This window comes from Eptesicus fuscus, chromosome 22, assembly GCF_027574615.1.
Source record: "Eptesicus fuscus isolate TK198812 chromosome 22, DD_ASM_mEF_20220401, whole genome shotgun sequence".
NCBI classification, from domain to species: domain Eukaryota; kingdom Metazoa; phylum Chordata; class Mammalia; order Chiroptera; family Vespertilionidae; genus Eptesicus; species Eptesicus fuscus.
Genome location: NC_072494.1, coordinates 16113635 through 16134676, shown reverse-complemented (window position 1 = coordinate 16134676; position 21042 = coordinate 16113635). Strand labels below are relative to the sequence as shown.

The window sequence follows — 21042 nt, the reverse complement described above, 5'->3', positions numbered from 1 at the left end:
CCTCACAGTGAATCTCCTTTTCCAGATGCTCTCACCTAAGCCAGCAGGAGGTCAAAGGCCAGGCTGGTGCCAGCACCGAGCGCAGGCTCCGAGCCCAGCATTCTCCGTGTTGCCCTCCCCCCCGCCCCCGCTCCCGCCCTGAGTCCTGCCTCTGTCCTTGTAGAAAGTGACCCGCTTGGCTGTGCTGAAGCGGCATGGGGTCCAGGAGTGCATCCTGCTGGTGACGCAGCGCATCACCAAGTACCCGGTGCTCATTAACCGGATCCTGCAGCATTCCCACGGTGAGAGGCAGGCTGCAGGGAGAGGAGGAGGGGGGCGGGCTATTTGGGGTAACCAACGGCTCGGGATGACCAAGGGAAGGGATAGAGTCAGATGTGGAACCCTAGGCAGCCTCCGAAGCGGGGGGGGGGTCACGACTCGAAGGGCATTGAGGCTGGGGCGAAGCTCGCTGAGCCATCCCTCGTGCTGCCCCGGTGCCAGGGATGGAGGAGGAGCGCAAGGACCTGACTACGGCTCTGGGGATGGTGAAGGAGCTGCTGTCCAATGTGGACCAGGATGTGCACGAGCTGGAGAAGGGGGCCCGCCTGCAGGAGATCTACAGCCGCATGGACCCCCGGGCCCAGACACCAGTGCCCGGCAAGGGCCCCTTCGGCCGAGAGGAGCTGCTGCGGCGCAAGCTTATCCACGACGGCTGCCTGCTCTGGAAGACTGGGACCGGCCGCTTCAAAGGTCAGTGGCCACCTCGGCAGGCCCGGCGAGCGTTGGCAGTCCGAGATGGAGAGGGAGGAGCGTTCAGCCCTTACATCTCTCTGCAGCGTTACACCCAGGGTGAGACCTCGTGGGAGGAGTAAGCATGGTCTCTGTGGCAGCGAAAGTCTGCATTCTGGAGTTAACTTTATGGGCCAATCAGGGACTTTATCAGTATTTATTCGTTTTTCTTTTCTTTTTTAAAAATTTATTTATTCTTTTTTAATGTATTTTTATTGATTTCAGAGAGGAAAGGAGATAGAGAGAGAGAGAGAAACATCAGTGATGAGAGAGAATCGTTGATCGGCTGCCTCCTGCACACCCCCCACTGGGGATTGAGCCCGCAACCCGGGCATGTGCCCTTGGCCAGAATCGAACCTGGGACCCCTTAGTCTGCAGGCTGATGCTCTATCCACTGAGCCAAACCAACCAGGGCAGTATTTATTCATTTCTCTGGTCCTCGCGAGCGCGTACTGGAGGGCTATCAATTTTGATGAGGAAGACAGAGAAACCCCAGGACCATAGGATAAGCTTGGGGCAGTTGGTTCTACCCACTGGATTCCCAGTTACCAGGACTGGGAATGGGCAGGAGCTTTGGGAACACAGCTGGGGACTGAGCCCAGCAAAGGGTGGGCAGACTGGAGAAGGCAGAAAAGAGCTGAGGGGTGCATTGGGGGTGGGGCACACTTTCCCAGGCTGTACTGACCAAGTCTTTCCTAATCAGGGGAAGAGAGTAATGGGCCTTGGCTTGTGCTGCCTGAGGCCAAGCCTGGCTGAACCTCTGTCCCACGTCAGGACTCCCCTGTGCTTGGGGATTGCAGTCTTCACCAACCACTTTCCTTCATCCTTTCTCTCCTTCCCATCCCTCCCCTGCAGCAGCTAAGAATAGGTAGAGGCGATGCTGGGGCGAGGGGGGTAGAACCAGAAAGACTGGAGATCTTTATTCGTGAAGCATTTAGTCAGTGCCTGCCCCTCTCTGTGCCCACACTTCAATAAGATCTCCAAGGGAAGAGGGTGAGTGTGTGCTATATTTTAAAAATATTTTTTTTTATTGATTTTAGTGAGAGGAAGGGAGAAGGAGAGAGAGATGGAAATATCAATGATGAGAGAGAATCGTTGATCGGCTTCCTCCTGCATGCCCCCTTCTGGGGATTGAGCCTGAAACCCAGGCCTGTGCCCTGACCAGGAATTGAACCGTGACCTCCTGATTCATAGGTTGACGCTCAACCACTGAGCCACGCTGGCCGGGCAAGTGTGTGCTTTCGTGACCATGACATCTGCGTTTTATGGACTCGCCCTTTGTTCCCGCTGCTGTCTTAAAGTGCAGGACTTCATAGGATCTGAGGGCCTAGACGGTGGGGCAGAGGAGGAGCGTGAAGGGGGGTGGCGCTGCTGGAGTGGAAGGAGATGGCGTTGTTCAGCTGTGAGAGAGATGGATAAGGAACCCAGCTCTCCCCCTGCGTACCCAGCACAAAACGAGAAGTGGGGATATGCTGGGCACGGGGAATGGAGGTCCAACATTCCAAAAGGTCACATGTTATTAAGTGTTAGACGTGGAGCTGAAAGGTTGAAACAGGGTGGCCCCCTCCTGCTCTGGGGACCCTTTTTATTCTCTGGACCCTTTCACCCTGAAAAACACATGTTATATTAGTATGCAGAGTTGCTTGTGCAACTTCATACGGTTTGCAGAGCCTCTGGAGCCCAGCAGGGGACATTGTAGGGGTCTGGGGACTCCAGGTTAAGAAACCTTCATAGCCCGGCCAGTGTGGCTCAGTGGTTGAGCATCAACCTATGAACCAGGAGGTCATGGTTCGATTCCTGGTCCAGGGCACATGCCTGGGTTGGGTTGCGGGCTCGATCCCCCAGTGTGAGTTGTGCAGGAAGCAGCCGATCAATGATTTTCATCATTGATGTTTCTATATCTCTCTCTCTCTCTCTCTCTCTCTCTCCCTTCCTTCCACTCTGAAATCAATAAAAATATATTTTCAAAACAAAACAAAATAAAACCTGTATCAGGTGGGTACAGAGGTTTTTCTTTAAAAACGCTGGGTAATCCCTGATGGTCTCTTCTAGCCTAAGAAGCTGTTTTGCCCGATAGATAGCACATACATTTCCCCGCCTCGCAGTCTGAGCTGTAAGAATGGGGAGGCGCGAGGTCTGCACGGGTGGAGGGAGCGGCCAGAGGGAAGAGAGGCAGGAAGCGGGGGATCAGGAGTTCTAACCCGATGGGGCCAGCCTGATCCTTGGGAAAGAGGAAACCGCTGCTGACTGCTCTCCCGCCTTGGTCCCCGCGCCAGATGTGCTGATGCTGCTGATGACAGACGTGTTAGTGTTTCTCCAAGAGAAGGACCAGAAGTACATCTTTCCTACCCTGGTGAGCCCGTCCACCTCCTTTCTCAACCAGCACAGACCAGTGTTTCAGGTCCTTTTTGCTTTCCTACCTGAGTCCGAAAGAACCCTGAAATAGCCATGGTTGTAACCATGACTATAATAAAATAAGAAGGAGTAGGAATAACTAACAGGTGTTGTTACTGTGTGCAGGCACTTTTACACCTGGGAGGAAGGCCAATTAATACCCCCCCCTTTTTTTATATAAATCTTTATGGTTGAAGGTATTACATATCCCCTTTTCCCCCCATTGACCACCTCCAGCCTGCCCCAGGCCTTCACCACCCGATTGTCTGTGTCCACGTATATGCATACAAGGTCTTTGGTTTATTAATACTCCCTTTTTGTAGATGAGGGAAGTAAAGCTTAAAGTTAATTAAATTGTCCAGGGTCACATGTGCTTCTAGGCCCTCTCTGGCCGGCACCAAAGCCAGGGCTCTGAACTTGTCCTGTCGGTGGACTCCTCCACACTTTGTTTATTCCCGAAGAGCCGTAGAGCATCCAGATACCCAAGGGTCAGGATTGCCAGGCTTAATCCTTCCTTTCCCTGACCGACAGGACAAGCCCTCAGTGATCTCACTGCAGAATCTCATCGTTCGGGACATTGCCAACCAGGAGAAAGGGATGTTTCTGATCAGCGCGACCCCCCCTGAGATGTATGAGGTCCACACGGCATCCCGGGATGATCGGAACACCTGGATCCGAGTCATTCAGCAGAGTGTGCGCATGTGAGTGTGCGTGTGTGTGAGTGTGTGTGTGTGTGTGGCCTCAGGGCACCTGCAGCTTTGGGGCCCAGGCCACAGTGCTCCCTGGGATCAGAACCCAGGGTTCAGAGGTGGAGGCAGAGGCTGGGGGGAGACAAGGCAGGGAAGGTCATCTTATGTTCTCATATATGATGACAACCCCAATCACCTGTCAAATGCAACTTGAGCTGACAAGCAAAGGAATGTTTTGAGCTGTAATGTGGTGGAATACCTGCCAGGCCGACAGTCCAATTTCAGCTGCCTTACCATTTGGTCTGGAGGCAGTGGGCTGTTATTTGGATTGGATTGGATTTTACCTCTGTTTTCTAAAAAGGAATGAAAAAGAAGATAATAAAAGCATTGATACTGGAGATAAGAGGAGCAGTCTCATAAACAAACTCCAACCAAGAGAGACAAGAAGGAAATTGTTTGGTGTGCTACAGCAGCAAATCTTTTTCTAAAAAATACGGGGTTTTGTTGTCGTTGTGTTTTTTTAGAGAGAAAGAGAGGGAGGAAGGGAGAGGGAGATAGACACATTGATGAGAGAGAAATATTGATCGGCCACTTCCTGCACACCCCACACTGGGGATCAAACCATGACCTCCTGATTCATAGGTCGATGCTCAACCCCTGAGCCATGCCAAGTGAGCTAAAGCAGCAAATCTTTAGCTTCTGTTGGACACACATTAGATTTGAGGCAGTCAGTCAAGTAAAGTGCATGTAAAATGTTGAAAGTGGATTCTTGAAGATTACACTCAGTTAGGATATTTGTAATTTTCTTCAGCTTTCAGAGAATGGATTCTTCTCCACTTTATAATATAGAAACCTATTTTTTTTCATTGTTGGCACTATTATAGACATCCCCCATTCCCTCCTCTGGTTCCCCCTCCAGCCAGGTCCTGTCCTCCTATAAACCTATGTTTTAAATTTCTGCAATCTAGACTTTTGAACTAATATTTCATAAATGCATACCAAACTATGAAATTGCCTATTTTAGCAAAACAGTGCAAAATACCTGTGCTATTGACCGTAGATCTACAGTGGCCTCTTTATTAATAGTATTAATAGTTGTAATTGTGAACATTATAATTAATATTATTCATTGTAGTTCATTGAGCCTCTGCTATTATTAAAGCACTGTTATATTATTGCATTTAATTCTAACAAAAACCTATAAGGAAGATAGTGTTCCCATTTTTTCCAAAAGAGGAAATAGAAAGTTGATCACCTGGCAAATAGTGGAGCCAGGACTTGAGCCCGATTTGCTTGATGCCAAAGCTTGTAGTTGTCCCTCCGCACTATGCCGCCCCTCCGGGTGACCTTAGGGGCGGGAAACACATCCCACTAAATGCAGATGGTCAGTGCTAAGAAGGGGGAGGGTCAAGAGTGAAGGAGGCCAGGGCATGCGGCTGATGGATCATACCAGGGAAGCATAGAACGTGTTTGCCAAGGAGGGAGAGTGATTCCTGGTCTGTAGCCTAGCTTCCTCCCTTACCCCCACCCGCCCTGTTATCTTCCCAGATGCCCATCCAGAGAGGACTTCCCCCTGATTGAGACAGAGGATGAGGCTTACCTGCGGCGAATCAAGAGTAAGTCCCACCCACAAAATGCGTTAAATAATTTATGACACAGTCACACCATGAGATGGCTGGCTGAGGGCTGCTGTAGATCCATAACTAGAACCTATTGTTAAATGAAAATAGCAAGGTTTAAAACAGTGTAAAGTGTGTGCTACCATTAGTGCAAAAATAATGGGGATAAATATGTCATATATTGTGTGTGTGTGTAATATCTCAAAAAAGGTCAGTTATTATTATGGCTGCTTCTGGGAAGGGGAACTAGGAAGACCAGGGTTGAGACAGTGACTTACTTTTTACTATAGGGTCTTCTGTTAGTTAGGGCATGATCTGTATCCCAGCCAGCAGGGAGGAGTAAAGGAACAAGGAGAGTTTATAACCATTTTTAAAAAATATATTTATTGATTTGAGTGAGAGAGAAACATCGATGTGAGAGAGAAACTTTAATTGGTTGCCTCCTGCTTACACCCCAACTGGGGATCATACCTGCAACCTGGGCATGTGCCCTGACTGGGAATCACACCGGCAACATTTTGGTGCATGGAATGATGTTTAATCAACTGAGCCACACTAGCCAGGGCATATATCTATTTCTTTAAAAAAAAAAATGTTTTTATTGATTTCAGAGAGAGGGAGAGAGAGATAGAAACATCAATGATGAGAATCATCGACTGGCTGCCTCCTGCATGCCCCCTAATGGGGATCAAGCCTGCAAGCTGGGCATGTGCCCTGACCAGGGATCAAACCATGACCTCCTGGTTCATGGGTCCATGCCACACTGGTCGGCAGTTTGTCCCATTTCTTTTGAGGACAGATCTGGAAGACGCACCCATTGGCCAGAATTTAGTCATATGGCAATGTCTAGCTGCAAATCAAGCTGGGAAATGTAGTCTAACTGGGTAGCATGCGCCCAGATGAAACTTGTACACATTCTCTAACTAAAGGAAGATGGGGAGAGTGAAAACTGGTGGACAACCTTCAATCCCTACCACCATTTTTATTTTATTTTATTTATTGATTGATTTGAGAGAGAGAAACATCAATTTGTTGTTCAACTTGTTTACGCATTCATCGATTGATTCTTTTATGTGCTCTGACCAGGGATCAAACCCACAACCTTGGTGTATCGGGACTACACTCTAACCAACTGAGCTACCCAGACAGGGCTATCACTTTTGTTTTTAAAACAGAAGTGCATATGTTACTTTCCCCCTCAAAATGTTTGTGCTTTTTCTTTCTTTTTCATACATGCCCAAAATCAAAATTCAGTCCTGCTGCTCTGCCCAGCGCTGGCCCGTCATCCCTAAGGCTGCCTCTGGGGTGGCTGCGCTCCACGGCGGGCTCTCCGGGTCCCCTCTCGGCCCGCTAGTGTGCTCACCTGTCCCTTGTCCACAGTGGAGCTGCAACAGAAAGACCGGGCGCTGGTGGAGCTGCTGCAGGAGAAGGTCGGGCTGTTTGCCGAGATGACCCATTTCCAGGTGGAAGAGAATGGCAGCTGTGGGATGCCCCTGCCCACCCTGCCCAGGGGCCTTTTCCGTTCTGAGTCCCTCGAGTCCCCTCGTGGCGAGCGGCTGCTGCAGGACGCCATCCGTGAGGGTGAGGGAACGCCCAGGGAAGAGTCCAGGCTCGTCCACTCACTGTCACAGGCTGTGGACACACAGCGAGACCTGGGCGCATGCAGACAAAAGGGATGTCAGCCCCACAGTCCAATAATTCCCTTGAGTGCCTGCTGTGAGCCAGTGTGGGAAAGGCTGGGGAAGAGATGGACAACTGTCATCCTCCATGCACCTGTGCCGCCCTTGGCTCCTTCCGTGAACTTTGCCTTATACACGGTGGTGTGAGGGGGAGCCCACATGTGCAGGGTATTCCCCGAGGTCAGTGGTCGGCAAACTGCGGCTCGCGAGCCACAGGCGGCTCTTTGGCCCCTTGAGTGTGGCTCTTCCACAAAATACCATGGCCTGGGCGAGTCTATTTTGAAGAAGTGACGTTAGAAGAAGTTTAAGTTTAAAAAATTTGGCTCTCAAATTTCAATCGTTGTCCTGTTGATATTTGGCTCTGTTGACTAATGAGTTTGCCGGCCACTGCCCAAGGTGTCTATTGGGCAAATGGCATCGCCTCCCATTCCTCACAGGGTTCTGTGTGACCTCTGTCCTCACCTCTCCTTCCTTCCCTTCAGTGGAGGGCCTGAAAGACCTGCTCGTGGGGCCTGGAGTGGAGCTGCTCTCGACCCGGGAACCAGGCCTGCCCACGGAAGCAGAAAGTGGTGGTAACATGAGTCCTGGAATCACCGCCAGTGAGTGCCAGGGCAGGGGACCAAGGTGGTGGTGGTCGGGCGGGGCGGGGGGGGGGAGTTAAAGAGAATGGGGTGGTACCAGGGGCCGAGTGCTATCAGGGTCCTGGGGAAGGGAGCTCAGCCCATCCTTTTTTCCTCAACAGATGGTGAGGCCAGAACCTTCAATGGCTCGATCGAGCTCTGCAGAGCCGACTCAGACTCCAGCCAGAAGGTGGGTCCTCAGGAGACGTCAGGACTTGGCTAGAGGATGGGAAAGGGACAGCTGGCCTATAGATTCTTAACACGGAGCTGTCAGGGAAAGGCACCAGGGACTTGCGTGCCTGCTGACTCCCTATCCTTGCCCATTTCTGCAGGATCGAAATGGAAATCAGCTGAGATCTCCCCAGGAGGTGAGATGGGAATTTGATGCTATAGGACCGTGGTTGGCAAACTGCGGCTCGCGAGCCACAGGCAGCTCTTTGGCCCCTTGAGTGTGGCTCTTCCACAAAATACCACGGCCTGGGCAAGTCTATTTTGAAGAAGTGGCGTTAGAAGAAGTTTAAGTTTAAAAAAATTGGCTCTCAAAAGAAATTTCAATCGTTGTACTGTTGATACTTGGCTCTGTTGAGTAATGAGTTTGCCGACCACTGCTCTAGGAGATTGAAGGGAGGATATTCTTAGTCTTGAGAAATTGAAGCCCAGTTTGGAGGGGTGTGGGGGAGAGTCTATACCTCAAAGTTATCATAAGTTTTATTGTCCCCACACCCACACTTAACTTCCGGGCAGTTCTCCCATCCTGAAGCTTGAGCCCTGTTCCCACTCTCTCCTCTATCCTCAGGAAGCGTTGCAGCGATTGGTCAATCTTTATGGACTTCTCCATGGCCTACAGGTCAGTGGGGCAGGGGCAGGAATGGGGAAGGGGAGGAGCCAGCACAGAGCTGCCCATTCAGGTGGGACAGAGTCATTCTGATAGGCCTTTTTTTTTTTTTTTTTTTTTAATTAAATATGTTTTTACTGATTTTAGAGACAGAGGAAGGGAGAGGGAGAGAGAAACATCGATTGGTTGCCTCCTGCATGCACCCTGACTGGGGGATCAAACCTGCAAACTGAGTATGTGCCCTGGCTGGGAATCGAACCGGTGACCCTTCGGTGCATGGAACAATGCTCATCCAACTGAGCCACATTGGCCAGGGCCTAATAGGCCTTTCTGAGCCTTCTCCCAGTAGGAGCACTCCAGGAATCCTGACCTGGTTCCTAGGGATGAGGGTGAGGGGTAGAAATGGCGGGGGTTTCTGATATGCTCATCGTCCCCATTCCACCCAGGCGGCCGTGGCCCAGCAGGATACGTTGATGGAAGCCCGCGTCCCCGAGGGCCCGGAGCGACGGGAGAAGCTGACCCGAGCCAACTCCCGGGATGGGGAGGCTGGCAGAGCTGGGGCCACCCCTGGGGCTCCTGAGAAGCAGGCCACGGAACTGGCGTTACTGCAGCGGCAACACACGCTGCTGCAGGAAGAGCTGCGGCGCTGCCGGCGCCTCGGCGAAGAGCGGGCGACCGAGGCCGGCAGCCTGGAAGCCCGGCTCCGGGAGAGCGAGCAGGCCCGGGCGCTGCTGGAGCGGGAGGCTGAGGAGGCGCGCAGGCAGCTGGCTGCCTTGGGCCAGGCCGACTCCATTCCCCAGGAGGCCCCCTGGGCCCGCAGGCCTCTGGATCCTCGGCGCCGGAGCCTCCCCGCAGGCGATGCCCTGTACTTGAGTTTCAGCCCCCCGCAGGTAAGGGAGCTTGGCGTAGTGAACTGACCGGAGGTGGACATCAGGGTCCATGGGAGAACCTGAAGGGAATTGGGGATTTGAGCCCAAATGAAACTGGGCAACAGACTCGAAGGACTAGTTAGAGAACTGAACCTTCGAGGTGGGTGCAGAAAGACATCAGTCAGTGGTGGATCTACTGGGGAGAACTGAGTCTCGGGGCTCAGAGGGCCCACTGCCCCCGCTGAGCAGGGCCTGCAGTCTTCACACTCCTCCGTCCCTGACCTGCTGCTTCCCTTGCGCGCGGCCCACAGCCCAGTCGAGGCCATGACCGCCTGGATTTGCCTGTGACTGTTCGCTCTGTCCATCGACCCTTTGAGGATCAAGAGAGGCAGGAGCTGGGCAGCCCCGAGGAGCGGCTACAAGATAGCAGTGACCCTGACACGGGCAGCGAGGAGGAAGGTAGCAGCCGCCTGTCTCCGCCCCATAGTCCTCGAGGTGAGATCCTGGCAGAGACGGGGAATGGGAGTGGGGTGCGACCTGGGTTCAGACCCTTGGCTGTGCTTTGCAAGTGGAGTCTGTGTCCTGGAGCACAGGAACATTTAGGAAGGTCCCTCACTAACCACTGAGGTCTGCAGTAACCCTTGGGAAGGACACAAGGGTTTCCTGTTTTGTCTGATGGTGAAGGAGTGGGGAAACTCTAGGAAGCAAAGAATGTAGGGGCCACTCCTTCTGTAGTAAGTCATTTGATTCCCAACTTTTCCAAGTAGAAATACATATATATTAGAGGAAGGAAGGGAGAGAGAGGGGGAAACATCCACTTATTTATGCATTCATTGGTTGATTCTTGGATGTGCCGTGACCAGGGACTGGTTGGGACGATGCTCTAACCAACTGAGCTACCGGGCCAGGGTTAGAGATCGATTTATTTATTTATTTGTTTTTAGAAAGAGATTTTTTTTAAGTTAAAAAAAAAAAAAGTCACAGACTTCCAAGTTCTTATAGTCGGCTCAGGAAATACAAAATAACCAAAAGCTACTATAACTTCGTAATAGCATTCTTAAAACTATTTTGTTATTTTATTAATCAAATTGTATCTTCATATACCGTATTTTCCGGCGTATAAGACGACTGGGCGTATAAGATTTTCCTGGGTTAAAAAGTCGTTTTATACGCCGGAAAATACAGTAGTCCAATATATCTAATCCATTATATCTAATCTCATCAATATAGTCCAATTTACCGTATTTTCCTGCATATAAAACCACTTTTTAAAAAAAATATATTTTATTGACTTTTTACAGAGAGGAAAGGAGAGGGACAGAGAGCTAAAAACATCGATGAGAGAGAAACATTGACCAGCTGCCTCCTGCACACCCCCTACCGGGGATGTGCCCGCAACCAATGTACATGCCCTTGACCGGAATCGAACCTGGGACCTTTCAGTCCGCAGACCGATGCTCTATCCACTGAGCCAAACCGGTTTCGGCTAAAACCACTTTTTAACCAGGAAAATCTTATACGCCCAGTCGTCTTATACGCCGGAAAGTACGGTACTTACCAGTATATAAAGTACCTGCCAAGGTGTGAGCACATTACTTATTTTGTTGACAGAGGTTTTTCCCGCACCAATGATTCACAGGCGTTGGTCGTCCCTCACAGCCCACAGATCGGGGGGCATTAGTGTAGGGGTGCTCATGGAGCCTCTGTCCACTCACTAACTTTGCCCTGTCCCCTGCAGATTTCACCAGAATGCAGGACATACCCGAGGAGACCGAGAGCCGCGATGGGGAGCCTGTAGCTCCGGAGAGCTAAGGGGCCCCTCCCTCCTTCCTGTGCCCCCCGAAGAATATTACTGAGGGAGGCAAACCTTGGGGACTCCAACCTGCCAATGACCAGGGAACACTTGAACTGCTGATTGTCCTTGCCAGCTCTTGGGATCCTTGGATACCTGGGGCCATCTAGGAAGCTGGGGGGAATTAGGCCACAGTGCCCCCTGGTGGCATCCAGAAGTACACCACAGATGCCAACTTTTCATGCCTTCTTCCCTCTACTTTAGGAAAGTTTATTTATTTATTGTTTATTAGTTATGGAGGGAGAAAGGGGATTTAGAGGACCAGGGACATGGGAGCCAAGCCATAGGGAACGAGGGGCCTTGTCCTTTAACACTACTGGGGTTTATTCAGACATAACCATGCAGCTGCCGGATTCCAGCCCTGCCACCCTCCCAGCAACATCATCTTTGAGGAGAGGCTGCAGCTGTAGGACCCGACTGCCCCTTCAAGAAGGGCTATGGGCAGGGCCATATCCCTGTCCCCTCAACCTCTTACTGCTGTTCTCTCTTCTCTCCGTCCTCAGTGGGACCCCAGGGAGTCAACCTGGCTTCCTAGAGTGGATGGAGTAGAGGTTGAGGTGGCCATAATGGTCTGTTGGGGGTGAGGGGAAAACCCACAGGGACCAGAATGTCTTTTTGTTGTTGTTTGCTTTATTTTTTTTTTTTTGTACCAAAGCCAACTGCACGTGTTTTATATTTTTAAGAGAAGATTGTAGGCAATTAGAAATTTCAGCCTTCTATCTCCACATCTCTGAAGAACTTGAGGGGGTGGGGGAACCCATGACTTCACCCCTCATCCATAGTAACGGGGGAACTAGTCTGACCTCTTCCGCAGCCATTGGGAAACAAAGTTCTAGGGTGAGTTGGGAAATCTCTATGAACCCTGACCTTATCCCCCAGCTCACCAACCATGACCTGAAACCTCCGCCTGGATTGGGGGGATTTTCAAGGGACCCCCAAATGCCCACCAGCGCCAGCCATTTTTCTACCAATTTGATTGTGTAAAAAAAAAAAAAAAAAAAGAAAGAAAAAAAAAAGATGAAAGGTAAAGAAAGGAAAATTAAAGACCTGGAACCCCATGCAGTGCTGTCTCTGAATGTCTGAGGTGCCACTGGTACTGCTGAGGGGAGAGCCAGGGAGTGGCCCTCGGGAAGGGGCCTTCCCTTCCCCAGAAGGGCAAGGTGGCCTCACTGGAGACAGGTGACCCTCACAAAAGGAACGGCTACCTCCTTTTTCTGTTATCTTATTGATATTCACAAACAAGGACTGGGGATTCCAATATTAGAAGACTCGTTTGCATGCTGTGCTCAGAAACTGCATCGGCCTCGGGCCCCCTCCCCTCCCTTTGGGCACAGTTCCCCTGAGCCTCTCTTCAGTGTCACTTGTTTTCAGGTTCAGCCACCACTCTGTCCCGGTTCTTCACGGTGTCAGAGCCCTGGCACCCTCTTCCAGATGGTCCTCCTCCGAGGAGCTCCTTTGCTCTCTGAGAGGCAGTGGGAGATTATGTTAATTTCAGTTCTCGCTTTGATTAATTTTACTTCCTGTTGCCGGATAATACCCTGCTCTGGGGCTGTGGGGGGAGGCGAGTCTAGAGTTGTAGAAATGCTGCAATAGGTGCACATATGTCCGGAGGAGCCGATGGGGTGAGGTGAGAAGAGTGGGCCTCAAGACCTCCGCTAAAAAGAGGAATTGGAATCCCACGGTGGGGGGCGGGTTCGGAGGAGCATCCAGCACCCTCCGCTCCTGTGATTCTCACCTACAAGGTACTTGCTCAAACATTCCGGAGTCTGCAGCAGGAATGGCTGTCCTCTTAGGGACGTGGGAATCTAGGTGCAGAAAGGCTGCAGGCCTTCACTTCCCCCTCCACAACTCTGCCTAAATATATCGGAGCTCCAGGGTTTCAGACACTGACGCATGGCTCAGCAGCCCTCCGCTGTGTCAGCTGGGACCGAGGCTGTAAAAAGGTGGAGAGGAGGGAGGAAGACGAGTGCTGGGCAGGAGGAGGGTGTTAGGTTGTCTTCAAAGACCACGGAAGGCAACACAGGCTCCTCCCACGTGTTCACAGCGACCCAGCGGAGGATGCTGGGCAGGCCCAGAGCGTGTGAAGCCCAAAGCTCTGTTCCTGGCAGCGCTGCCCCTCCTGTGACCGCCTGACCAAAACCCCCTCATTCTTAGAAACAAGAGGTCCTGTTGCCCCATTTTTGGAAACTCAAGTTTTAACTGTCTCCCCTGCGGTTCCAAAGCTCTCTGTGCTACAAGGAGCCAGGGCCCAGCTATTTGCCAAAACGACGCCTTTCCATTCCAGAGGCGCTGCCCAGCCAGCCTCCGTTGCTGTGCCCTCTCCTGCCTCCCCACCCCTCCTAAGGGGAAGCCTACGTGCATTCATCTCTGGATTGGACCTGTTTAAACTTTGTCAATATTTACCCCTGGGCCCCATAAAGCAGAGGCCCCTACAGGAGCCAATACCCGGAGCCCAGCAGAGGGAGGGTCATTGGAGGAGCTGAGGGGTGGGGTGGCAGAAGGGTACTTAGGTAGGTAAGGAGTTCCCATCCTGAATTGGCTGGAACAGACCTGGAGTTTTAGAACCAGTTTAAACATTATCAGAAGGAGGAAATTAAACATCAGGAGGCGAATTAAACCTATGCCATATTGCTTAACATGTGGTGAATTGGGTGGTTGTTTACAGCCTCCTCAGCAACCGGATGGAGCTGGTGCAGGGGTGCCTGCAGGCCCTGGGGTGCCCTCGCCAGGGGGGCTCCACACACAGGTGCTGCTCCTGGCTGTTGTGGGACCTTGAGTGGCTGGAGTTGTTAGGGTTGCAAGACATGCCAGAGCTTGGGGCGGGGGAAATGGAAATGGGAGCTCCACCCCATCTTCTTTTTTTTTTTTTTTAACATTTCTCCTCTTAGGTGTGTTTATTTTTTTAAATATATTTTATTGATTTTTACAGAGAGGAAGAGAGAGGATAGAGAGTTAGAAACATCAGTGAGAGAGAAACATCGATCAGCTGCCTCTTGCACACCCCCTACTGGGGACGTGCCCGCAACCAAGGCACATGCCCTTGACCGGAATCGAACCTGGGACCCTTGAGTCCGCAGGCCGACGCTCTATCCACTGAGCCAAACCGGTTTCGGCTCCACCCCATCTTCTTGCTGCCACCTCCCTTTTCAGGGGCTTCCCCCCAGAAAGTCCCTTGTGATGGCCAACCTTTACCATTGCTGGGTCTTGGGTCTCTGTGGATCTGGAAGCCAAAGGGGAACCCCCCTGCCCCAAAGAACACACCTTCCAAAGGGGCTTGAGGAGCCAACCCCTCACTTAGCTCTTTTTTTTTTTTTTTAAATATATTTTATTGGTTTTTTACAGAGAGGAAGGGAGAGGTTTATAGAGTTAGAAACATCGATGAGAGAGAAACATCGATCAGCTGCCTCCTGCACACCCCCTACTGGGGATGTGCCTGCAACCAAAGTACATGCCCTTGACTGGAATCGAACCCGGGACCCTTCAGTCCGCAGGCTCCATCCACTGAGCCAAACCGGCTAGGGCTCACTTAGCTCTTACATACACTTTCATTTTCCTCCAGAGCATGTAAACACCATTCCAGGTAAGCCCTCTATGGCCCTCCAGCCCCACCTCCCAGCTACCTCCTCACTGTTTCCTTTTCCTTCTCTGACTCCATTTTACACGGAGTGTCAGAAGCATAGCTAACAATCAGGTAGCAACCCATTCTACAGGTGAGAAAACGGGTCCAGAGGGAGAAAGGAGCTTACCGAGTTCCCTCGGAGCTAGGATGTGAATCCAGGTGCTTTTGAGTGAAGCCTCTGTGGTAGGGAGGAGGAATAGCACCCACAACCCATGCTTTCCACTCCTCCAGCCCCACCCTCAGCCTCTCCCCCCACCCCCATCCTGCGTCTCTCACCTCACGACGCCTCACCCACATCCTTGACTTGTCATTATCTTCACTTCTCCCTCTAAGTCCTGATTTAAGGAGAGGCACACACGGACTCCCAGCCAACACCAGAGTTTTACACGCAGGGCTTGGCTGGTGCCAGGGACCCAGCGAGATTCCACAGGTGGCACCTCCCCACATGGGAACTACAGCTTTTGCAGCTGAGGTTTTTGCGGACATCGAGTTTCTGTGGGTACCGCTGGGGGTAAGAAGATGGGGAAGGCCAGGGGAGGAGGGCATTTTTGGTCCTGGCACCAGAGAAGAACAAGGGTACATCCCGTTTGAGATGGAGAGCGGGAAGGACAGGCGGGGAGAGGCTAGGCACTTGGCTCCATGAGTCTAGAACCCTTAGGGAACTTTCCTGGGAATTCTCACAGAAGGCAGGAGTGGCACAAATAATGCTTTTGTCCACACGGAACTGAAGGTGGGCTTGGGATAAAGAGTCAAGATCATTTCTGGATGGTCCAGAGTTTCTTTTTAGATCCTCTTCTTCCCCACCTCCAAGTGGAGACATAAGCTTTGTCATACCAGCCCTGACCTGGGCCTGGGCCTCCTGCATGCCACCACACCCAGAATGGATCGAAGGTAAGACTTTCCCCGAGGGCATCTCGGCCTGGCAGACAGGCCAGCCCTCCCTAGGATGCACGGATCCTGCCCCTGGCAGAGCCCAGAAAGAGGGTGCGAAGTTTGTACCTTCACCCAGGTGTTCCTTTGTCCAAGTCGGTGAGCTTGGTAGAAGGGCCACTCTCCTGGGGGTGCTCTCCACGCACCGCCTGCCTACCTCCTTTACGGCCACCTGCTTCACCCCGGTTCTGGGGCCACAGCCGTGCTCGGAGATCCCTGAAGGGGCCTGCCAGGCCTGCGGGACCCCCGCCGCAGGAGACAGTACAGCACCGGCTTGAGGCAGCTGTTGCCGTGTGCCAAGCAGATGGTGACAGGGGAGACGTAGGGATGGAGGGTGTGGAGAGTGCTGTCCCAGGTACCAGGTCAAACTTCACGAGGACAGAGGACACTCCAGAGAGTGATCATGTGGTTGGGGAACCAGCAGAGGAAGAAGGAGGCCACCAGGATGCAGCCGGAGCGGGCTACGACCCTGCAATCCTGCCGCCGCCGCTGGAAGGCCAGCAGCAGCAGGAGCGGGTGGTGGTGATGCCCAGGGGCACCAGGAAGGCCAGCACCACCCTCTGCAGCTGGTAGCTCCCCAGCCAGTACCTGCTGGGGAAACGCAACAGGCATAGACGCACGCCCCACACCTCCCCCTCTGCCCCAAAGACTGCCGTGGGCACTGTCAGCAGGGCAGCTGTCACCCACACTGCCAGCGTGGCCATGCGGGCCCAGAAGAGGGGAAGGGGGTGCCGGGTCCTGCAGCCACGGCCACCACCCAGTATCGGGGAGCACTCGGCGCCGTGACGAGGAGGACGCTGGCGTAGACGTTGAAGACAGTGGCCGTCAGGACCACCTTGCAGCGGCCACCTCCAAAGGGCCAGTGGAGGTCCGGGTGCCCACGCAGCTGCCCAGAAGGGGGGAGTGAGTGCCAGCCCCAGGTCTGCCAGAGCCAGGTTGAAGACCAAAGTGTCAGACGGTGGGCAAGGGGCTCGCCGAGCACAGTTACCCGGCACCCACAGCACGGCCAAGTTTCCCATAAAACCAATGGGCCCTACAAGCCCATAGGCCAGGGCAACCACAACCCCAGGGCTGGGAATTCGACAGGCATCGCAGTGTCGTCCACACTCAGCACACCGCCGGCAGAGGGACTGAGCCAGAAAACGGGCAGAGGGGCAGAGATATTGGGTGTGGGCATCTCAGGGCATCGGAGGCCACAGTGCTGAGCAGCGGAGGCAGCCGGCTTAGCGCCAGGCTGGCAGGGCCTCTCAGCAGGAGGCTCCAGGCCTCAGAGGGCGGGTGTGGATGGGACAACCCACCCGTCCCTGTTGGTCCTGACTGGTGGTGGGTGGGGCAGGATGAGAGAGGGCTGGACTGTGTGTGTGCATGTGTGTGCATGTGTGTGTGGTGTGTATCTGTGTAGGAAGGGCTCTATGCTGTAGAGAGGAGAGAAAGGGGAATTACCCCACCATGAAAATCCGACCCGAGCCTCCACCCCAGGGAGAGAACCAGAGATATCCCATCTCAGGGATGGCAGGAACCGAACTGCAGACTCTCTTCCTACCAGTGTGCAGGGGCCCCCTTCTCTGCAGAAAGCGCTTCCGTAGAGCCTGGGGGAAGGGACCTGGAGGGGGCATATGGCAGGAAATCAGAATGGGTGTCCACTCAGGTCCGAGAGAGAGAGAGAGAGAGAGAGAGAGAGAGAGAGAGAGAGAGAGAAAGGTTCTGGAGTCCCAGATCTGCTACTCACTCGCTGCGTGACTTTGGGTAAGTTACTTTATTCCCCTGAGCCTCAGTTTCCTTGCTTAAAATTTTCAGGTAAAAGTCTCTGCTTCAAAAGATTGTTGTGATGAAATTAGATAATACATGTAACAACAAAGCACGTTGTACGTTGCTATTTGCATTAATGATTATTACTTTAAAGGAAAAGTTTGGGGTGTTTGTGGCACAAGGGAGCAGGGTACTGAGCAATTACCACCAAGCCCAGGGAACCGTGCCAACTAAAACACAGGGTTAATTCACTGCGGCAGCAAGTGACCTTGAGGCTCAGGGCAGGGAGGGAAAGAGGAGAAGTCACAGCTTCCTGTTTCCTCCCTACTGGGAACACAGCCTGAGCGGACCTGAGTGGACCTGGGCATGCCCTCACTCTGCTCCTGCTTCTGAGGATTAAGTAGTCCTGCTAACCTCCCTCACTCCACTGCCTTTGCACCTTTCCTGCTCTCGTCTGTGGAGCCGGAAGTCAACAGCATCCCCCACTCTTCTCCAAATGCTATTTCAGAGATGGGTCCTGAGATACATCCTCACCGCACCTCATCCTGTCTCCCCATGATCTCAGTCCTAACCGGAAAAAAATGCTTCATTGGGTCCTCCCATTTTGTGCCCAGATCCCTATCCTTTGCACAACTTGCTGTGATGGGAAAACAGAGGTGGGAGGTGGGTAGATAGAAGAGCGAGGCTTTTTCAAGGATTCCAAAATATTCAACACCTTACTGCCCTCAGCCAACTAATTACAGTGTTTGATGTTCCGTTTCCTTGGAGTGCTGGGGAGGAGAAGGGCCCTTCAGGACAATAAATCAGCAGTGGGGTTTAAAAATTTTTTATTTTATTGACTTCAGAGAGGAAGGGAGCAGGAGAAAGAGATAGAAACATCAATGATGAGAGAGAATCATTGATTGGCTGCCTCCTGCACACACACACACACACACACACACACACACACTGGTGATCAAGCCCGAAACCCGGGCATGTGTCCTGACTGGGAATCAAACCATGACAACCACTGAGTCATGCTGGCCAGGCAGCAGTGGGTTTAATGAACCTTACAGAAGAGACCCGAAGGTAAAAAGATCCAGATGGTGCCAGGATGTTTGGGTTTTTCAGCAAGGAATGCATGTGAAGGGGTGGTAGAAGGGGGTGGGTGGTAGAAGGGGAGGGGCCAGCCCAAGCTCAGATGAGTTCCAGGAGTTACCTCTTGGCCTCGTGAACTGACCACGTTTACTCTTCCACCCATCCAAGCACCATCTTGCCGATCTAGCAGGGAAGGTGTCTGCTTAATGCATTAGACTTATTTTCTCTTAGCTTGAAGAAAAGAAGCTGGGTCAGAATTCTGCTATCCATTTGCAATATCTGGTCCTGTGGTCCTGTGATCCTTTCTTTCTTTCTTTTTTTTTTTTTACCTTTATTCATATCTAATCTAAATCCTTTCCCTTGCTCTAGCAACACCCCCTTGTGATTATGTAGAGAAGTGATGCCACCAACTGGCCGATTCTAAGAACTTCACTTTGGGCCCTTTCACTTTTCTAGAATTTTGTTGGTTGATTCATTGATCTTTCCTTCCTCCCTCCCTCCCTCCCTTCCCTCCTTTGCATTATTAACTCATTCCTATGCTAATCACAGCATTTCCCAAACTGTTACTATGTGCTAGGCACTGTGCTAGATGGTGGGAAGATAAAAATTAATAAAATAAGGTCCTTCACCTCATCCTATCTAATAAAGAGGGAATATGCTAATTGACTGCCCCGCCCTCAAAGATGGCTGCACCCACAGCCAATAAGGAGGGAATATGCTAATCAAATACCACGCCCTAAAAGATGGCAGCGCCCACAGCCAATAAGGAGGGAATATGCTAATTGACTGTCACGCTCTCAAAGATGGTGGCACCACAGCCACAAGATGGCGGCACCCAGTCCCCTCAGCCCGCCCGGGGCTCAGGTAACCAGGGCTGGCCGAGGCTTGAGCTGTCAGCAGTGGCAGCAGCAGAGGTGTGATGGGGGCATTGCCTTCCCCTGATTGCAGGGTCACCTCCCACCCCTGAGGGCTCCCGGACTGTGAGAGGGGGCAGGCCGGGCTGAGGGACTCCCCCCAAGTGCATGCATTTTCATGCACCAGGCCTCTAGTAAAATATAATAAACTTTTTAAAAAACATTTTTATTGATTTCAGAGAGGAAGATAGAGGGAGAGAGACAGAAACATGAATGATGAGAGAGAATCATCAATCGGCTGCCTCCTGCATGCTCCCCACTGGGGATCAAGCCCACAACCCAGGCATGTGCCCCTGACCGGAACCTGGGACCCCTCAGTCCGCAGGCTGACACTCTATCCACTGAGCCAAACCGGCTAGGGCTAAACTTTTGAGATGGATGGTAGGATCTTTAAGATAATCTACTTCAGCCCAGCTGGCGTGACTTAGTGGTTGAGCGTCAACCTATGAACCAGGAGGTCAGGGTTCGATTCCTAGTCAGGGCACATGCTCAGGTTGTAGGCTCAATCCCCAGTGTGGGGCGTGCAGGAGGCAGCGATCAATGATTCTCTCATCATTGATGTTTCTATCTCTCTCCCTCTCCCTTCCTCTCTGAAATCAATAAAAAAATATGTATATTTAAAAAAGTTGGCCCAGTATCAGCAAATCCATGGAGACACAAAGTAGATTAGTGGTTGATGGTGGCTGACAGGAGAGGAAAATGGAAAGTAATTGTTAATGGGTGCAGGATTGCTTTAGGGGTGATGAAAATGATCTGGTCATGGCTGCACAACTTTGTGAATACACAAAAAGTCACTAAATTGTACACTTAAAGTACCCTTTTAAAAAGGAAAGATTTTATGGTTCATGAATTACAATCAGAATTCCAATAGCAATGTGTTTTGGGGAGACAAGGCAAAGGGAAAACAATGTTGTTTAATCTAAAATTCATTTGGGGGGATAGGGGCAGGACAAATTGAGTAAAGGGGTCAAATATATGGCAAAGGAAGGAAACCAGACTTTTGGTGGTGAGCATGCAGTACAGTACACAGATATTGAATTATGTTGTATATTTGAAATTTATATAGTTATTTTAAAAATAAATAAAATTCACTTGGAAAAAATACACCTGTATGCAGAAAATGTAGAATGAGAATCGGCTCGCCCGAACAGCTATTAAAATATACAGGGGCCCAGCTGGTGTGGCGCCGTGGGTTGAGCATCATCCCATGCACCAGGAATTGGCTGGCTGGATTCCTGCTCAGGGCACATGCCTGGGTTGAGGGCTAGATCCCAAGTAGGGGGTGTGCAGGAGAAAGCCCACTCATGTTTCTTATAGATGATGTTTCTATCTCTCTCTCCCTCTCTAAAATAAATAAAAACATTTAAAAATATACATGCACATAGATTTACTGTAATAAAGACACTATAGCAAAGCAAAGAGATCAAT

The 21042-nt window shown here is 51.6% G+C and overlaps 2 protein-coding genes across 3 annotated transcripts in view; one reads left to right on the top strand and one right to left on the bottom strand.

Moving 5' to 3' along the window:
* Positions 1-12044, top strand: part of ARHGEF2 (Rho/Rac guanine nucleotide exchange factor 2) — a 29875-nt gene extending 17831 nt beyond the window's left edge. For both annotated transcript variants that reach the window (XM_054711739.1, XM_008155674.3), the window contains exons 10-22: positions 164-281; positions 481-729; positions 3045-3121; positions 3694-3863; positions 5400-5467; positions 6851-7051; positions 7632-7748; positions 7892-7959; positions 8102-8137; positions 8566-8616; positions 9051-9494; positions 9785-9968; positions 11212-12044. In XM_054711739.1, coding sequence (XP_054567714.1) covers positions 164-281; positions 481-729; positions 3045-3121; positions 3694-3863; positions 5400-5467; positions 6851-7051; positions 7632-7748; positions 7892-7959; positions 8102-8137; positions 8566-8616; positions 9051-9494; positions 9785-9968; positions 11212-11285 — 1857 coding nt within the window. In that variant the 3' untranslated portion in view covers positions 11286-12044. The remainder of the gene's footprint in view (positions 1-163; positions 282-480; positions 730-3044; positions 3122-3693; positions 3864-5399; positions 5468-6850; positions 7052-7631; positions 7749-7891; positions 7960-8101; positions 8138-8565; positions 8617-9050; positions 9495-9784; positions 9969-11211) is intronic.
* A 3901-nt stretch (positions 12045-15945) lies between these two features.
* RXFP4 (relaxin family peptide/INSL5 receptor 4) lies at positions 15946-17051 on the bottom strand. Its single transcript, XM_028131401.2, is given in 6 exon segments — positions 15946-16108; positions 16110-16389; positions 16392-16601; positions 16604-16748; positions 16750-16940; positions 16943-17051. Coding segments are annotated over 6 exon segments (1098 nt in total).
* Positions 17052-21042: the final 3991 nt, after the last annotated feature.